General features: G+C 51.3%; 1 protein-coding gene across 1 annotated transcript; it reads right to left on the bottom strand.

Moving 5' to 3' along the window:
- Positions 1-3,490, bottom strand: RPL6 (ribosomal protein L6). The gene is made up of 6 exons (XM_066609702.1): positions 3,206-3,490; positions 2,759-2,857; positions 2,526-2,669; positions 2,376-2,424; positions 1,727-1,911; positions 1-196 (listed from the first exon to the last, which is right to left on the bottom strand). The coding sequence occupies exons 1-6, from the start codon at positions 3,473-3,475 to the stop codon at positions 44-46; spliced, it is 900 nt and encodes a 299-aa protein (XP_066465799.1). The 5' UTR covers positions 3,476-3,490; the 3' UTR covers positions 1-43.
- Positions 3,491-5,035: the final 1,545 nt, after the last annotated feature.

Raw genomic sequence — 5,035 nt, 5'->3', positions numbered from 1 at the left:
TTTTGTGGTTTTTCCAGATTTTACTGTGGTGGCTTCAGACTGTTTAGAAGACCAATTTATGGGGATAAACACCATTAGAAAGTGAAAAAGTGGAGCGCAAGTAGCCACGTAGCTGAGGCACCTTCTTGATGATGGGCAGGAGCTGAGAGTCCACCGTCTTCTGGTCTGCCTTGCGCCGTTCTGTTATCTCGTATTTCTGAGGAAAGAGAGCAGTCGTGAGATCATTGACTCATTTTCTTGTGCCCCTTCCTCTAAAGGGGACCTACCAGCATGCAATTATCCCCCTCTTACTTGCAGCTCCCAGTCACCACCTGACCCTCGAGATCTGAAGAGCAACTCTTTGAAGACTCTTGAGATCTGAAGAGCTGGCTCTACAGGATGGCAAGAGTCTGGACAAGCAGTGGCTAAGGACTGAATCGCCAACAACCCACAGCAAGAGCAAAATTACACCAGGGACAAACCAGGATGAGCTGATTAATGTTAGGAACATAAGAACATAAGAACAGCCCCACTGGATCAGGCCATAGGCCCATCTAGTCCAGCTTCCTGTATCTCACAGCGGCCCACCAAATGCCCCAGGGAGCACACCAGATAACAAGAGACCTCATCCTGGTGCTCTCCCCTACATCTGGCATTCTGACTTAACCCATTCCTAAAATCAGGAGGTTGCGCATACACATCATGGCTTGTACCCCATAATGGATTTTTCCTCCAGAAACTCGTCCAATCCCCTTTTAAAGGCGTCTAGGCTAGACGCCAGCACCACATCCTGTGGCAAGGAGTTCCACAGACCGACCACGCGCTGAGTAAAGAAATATTTTCTTTTGTCTGTCCTAACCCGCCCAACACTCAATTTTAGTGGATGTCCTCTGGTTCTGGTATTATGTGAGAGTGTAAAGAGTATCTCCCTATCCACTCTGTCCATCCCCTGCATAATTTTGTATGTCTCAATCATGTCCCCCCTCAAGCGTCTCTTTTCTAGGCTGAAGAGGCCCAAACGCCGTAGCCTTTCCTCATAAGGAAGGTGCCCCAGCCCCGTAATCATCTTAGTTGCTCTCTTGGAACTTGTTGAAGAGGGCTTAGTTATTCAGCCTTCTGTGAATGTGGGATTGCAAAGACTTTAGTAGGCAGTTTTGATGAACAGCTCACTTCTCTACTACAATGCACTAAAAAGCATTTCTGCTTCTCTTCGGACTGCAAAGATACATCCACACACGCACTACATCACAAACTGCTCTGGAAATCAGTCTCCCACTGGTTTCTTTAAAACCCCCTTGGGTGTGAGGATTAGCTGAGTGGTCCTTTGCAACTGGGATTCTAGGCTCTGAAGAGTTACTTCCTAAAAGATACTGGGGTGTCTGTGTGCAGTGTGACCTGTCTGGAAGTGAGCAGGTGATACAGGGCATGGAATGGCCCCTGGACAACAACTGAGGAAAGTTTACCCAATGATTCAATGGGACTCACTCCTAGGTAAGCGTGTATAGCACTGCAACCTCAGGCACCACAGCTAAGCAAAATGACAGCCAACAACCTGCGCCACTGAAACCACACAGAAGATAATTTGTGCATGGCAAGTTTAGGAGAAAACCAGGGTGATCTGAGAAGCTCAACTGCTGCAACATTTTTCTCCCCCAACTTCCAACAGGGGAAAGTGCTCCTAAAGAAGTTAGGAGTAGACACTTCATTTTCCCTCCCCACGCTCCTCTCGTGTACTCAGGACACGCACCTCTTTCTCAGTATCAAAGATTTCCCCCTCTTGGTGTTTGGGCCTGCGCAGCTTCTTCTTCTTGAAGTAAAAATCACTCAAGTGCTTCGGAAGTTTCACTCCAGAGATGTCGACTTTGGTAGAGGTGGCAATGACGAACTTCTGGTGAGCCCTGCGCAGAGGGACACGGTTGATGGCCAAGGGCCCTGGTGGCAGAAAAGAGACAAAGCAAGTCACGTAGGTGACTTGTGCGTCAGCAAATAGTTCATTTCTCCATCAGAGAACTTCTGGCTGTGTCTGGAAGCGCCTTTGTGGCCCTCCACCTGCGGATTTAATTACCCACAAAACTCTGCATCTGTGAGGGATCCTGGAATGGATCTCCCATGGATGCGGTGGGTTCACTGAACAGCCAACACAGTAAACAAGACAGGTATGAAACAAGTTATGAATGCAAGAACAGCCCTGCTGGACAAGACTGAAGATTTGTCTTGTTCAGTTTTCCAGAGGCCACAAACAAGAGCATAGAGGCACCACACAGTCTCTGCCCTGGGTCCAGTCAACTTGTATTCTGTTGCACCCTGCCCCTTAATCTGGAAGTTGCACAGAGCCACTGACAGACCCCTCCTCTTCCAGAAACGGACGTGCCAGAGCACACAAAAGTCATACTCACCTGTTACTAGCAACAGACCGCTCCCAAGCTGCTTCAGGAAGACCACGCGCTAGAAAAACAAGACAGGTGTTTAAGGACGAGGAGGAGGACTGGATGTTTGCCTATCAAGTTCATGCAAGAAACCAGACCACAATCCCATTCCCCCCTTACCTTGCCTCGGTGGCGACCAGTGAGAAGGATCAGAACAGTTCCTGGGGTGATAGAAGCCCGCAGGTTCCTCTTATGCAGGGCAAAATTCTTCTTGCCATGACTCAAGAGTTTGCGTGGAACATCTTCTGTTGGGTAATATCTAGGCTATAGGAACAAGAAAAAAAGCTGCAGCCTTGAGCCCAAGACCTGGACAATTTAAAATAGCTTAAAATCTAAAGGAGTCTCACGCTTACCATTTTGCGAAGCTTGACCACCCTGCTGCCTCCATTCTTATCGCCCCCGACTGGCTTGGTGATTGTGGCCTGTTCTTTCTCCTTCTTCTTCTTTTCAATCTGCAGACAGAAAAAGCAAAGTGCAAACCTTCAATGCCTGCGAACCGCTTTTCTGTGCCATGTGGTCAACCCTGCTGGGTCCGATCCAGGCTCCACGCAGTCCAGCACCCCTTTCCCAACAGCATTAAGCCCAGTGCTGCTGGGGATCCCACAGGCCAAGCATGAAGGAAGCAAAGCATCAGACCCTGCTGTTTTCCAGCAACCCGCAGTCAGAAGCAGGCCATGTGATGGAGCTTCTGCCTGGCTACCACAGCTCACAGACTACCTCCTTCCTAGAGAATCTCCCTTTGAAGAACCCATGGTCATCGCCACCTCTTGTGGCAGCTCATGCCACGTGCCTTTCTTTACCTTGGTTTCTGGAGCTTTGTACTTGCGCTTGTACATGGCCTTCCGGGCGTACATGGCTGACCGGGAATACCTCCCAATCCCTCGGGCCAGCACAGGGTTGCGGCTTGTATGGGCTTTCCGAACCCGCTTGGCTTTCTTCTTCTCGCCTGCCTCCTTTTTGTCGCCCGCCGCCTTCTCCTGGTCTGCCGCCTTTTTCTCGTCAGGGGCCTTCTCGTCCGCCATCTTTTTCTCGTCTGCCATCTGATGGACAGAGAACAAAAGATCAGCCATTTATGCAAAGAACAGGAAAAAGAGAAAATAAGGACAGAACAGCTCCTGGAAAATACTGAAGGCATCGTTTTAAAACAGCAAAGTTTCTAGTCCTCAACGCTGCATAATGACTAAAGTCAACCCCCATCTTGCTCTGGCTGACTTCAGGAACACAAATTAATTCTGAACAAAGCGAATATAAGGCTTGCTTTTTTGAGACTTCTGTATTAATCTCCGTCTCAAAACAATTGCGGGATCAAATGAGACACCAAAATACAGCTCTCTACTGTTTCAAAACGAAACATCAGCTCCTTTCTAACTGGGCTTCTATCCCCTACAGCTGAATCCCACATACACTTACTCAGAAGCAAATCCCATCAATTCAAACAGGATTTACTGAAAATACACAAGATTACGCCCACTTTGACTAGGATTTGAACTCATACTCCTTGGCAGGCCAAGATCCAACTCTATGGTTTAATTCAAAATGATGTACAGAAGGAACAGGAAGAAGAAAGGAACCACCTAAAAAACTTCGCTACCACTCAAGCTTCAGTGGCTACAGAGGTTATCTGGCCACAGAGCTCCCCCCAGGCACCAGACTGTTTCACAATCTAATCTAATGCTCTTGTCTAACTGTCAGTTTTGTGACCCACTAAAAATTGGGTCGGTACTCACTGGTGACCCACAGTCTGTGAACAAATGCCTTAGCTGTAAGATCGCTGAGCTCCAAGAGCCCTGCAGACCTCTCAGCTCCAAGATCACTTAGGCTGCGGATCCCTGAGTTGCAAGATCCCTGCAGATCCTAGTTCCAATATTACTTAACTCCAAGATCCCTGCAGATCCCTGGGTTCTCTGCAGATCCCAGATCCCTTAACTCCTGGATCCCTGAGCTGCAATATCCCTTGGAGAAGAGCGCAAGAACGTGCAGCTAAGAGGCGGCCCCCCTCCCGCGCGACCACGGGCGGCCCAGGCTCCGGGGAGCGCAGCGCCGGGGCATAGTCCCCGCCGCTCCTCTCCCAATAACTGCCCCGCGCAGCCCTCCAGACGCTGCCGGAGCCGCCCGGCCCCCTCCGTGCACTGCGCGGGGCTCCCCCGGAGCGGATGGCGGCGGATGGCAACAGCCCCCCGGGAGCGAGCCACGGCGCCGCCGCCATTCTTACCTCCGGAGATGGGAAAAGGAGGCAACATCCGGGGACCCGGCGCTAAAGAGGAAGGCGCGCGTGACGTCACCGCGCGACCCGCGGCCCTCTGGGAGCTGTAGTTCGCGCTCCAATGAGCTTCTCCAATGCAACGTCCCGCTTCCAGGCTGCAGGCGCTTAGGATCCTTGCTTGCTTCCATGCAGGCTACTCAGAAGTAAGCCCCACTATGGCCAAGGGGGCTCACTCCCAGGTAGGCTCCCTCCCTCCTGCTGCTTCTCCCCTCCGGCATGAAAGGGGTGCGCGCCATAGAGGGGTCGCGCCCTAGAGCGCCCCTCCCGGAAGTGGGTCGGAGCCGCTCTAGCCCCTGCGTCGCCCTGCTCCGTGAGAGTCCGCTTTCCCCGGGGGCGGGGCTTGTGCGTCGCGCGGCGTTGACGCGAA

The sequence above is a fragment of the Tiliqua scincoides genome, chromosome 14, assembly GCF_035046505.1.
Source record: "Tiliqua scincoides isolate rTilSci1 chromosome 14, rTilSci1.hap2, whole genome shotgun sequence".
NCBI lineage: Eukaryota > Metazoa > Chordata > Lepidosauria > Squamata > Scincidae > Tiliqua > Tiliqua scincoides.
This window is presented reverse-complemented; position numbering and strand designations above follow the sequence as displayed.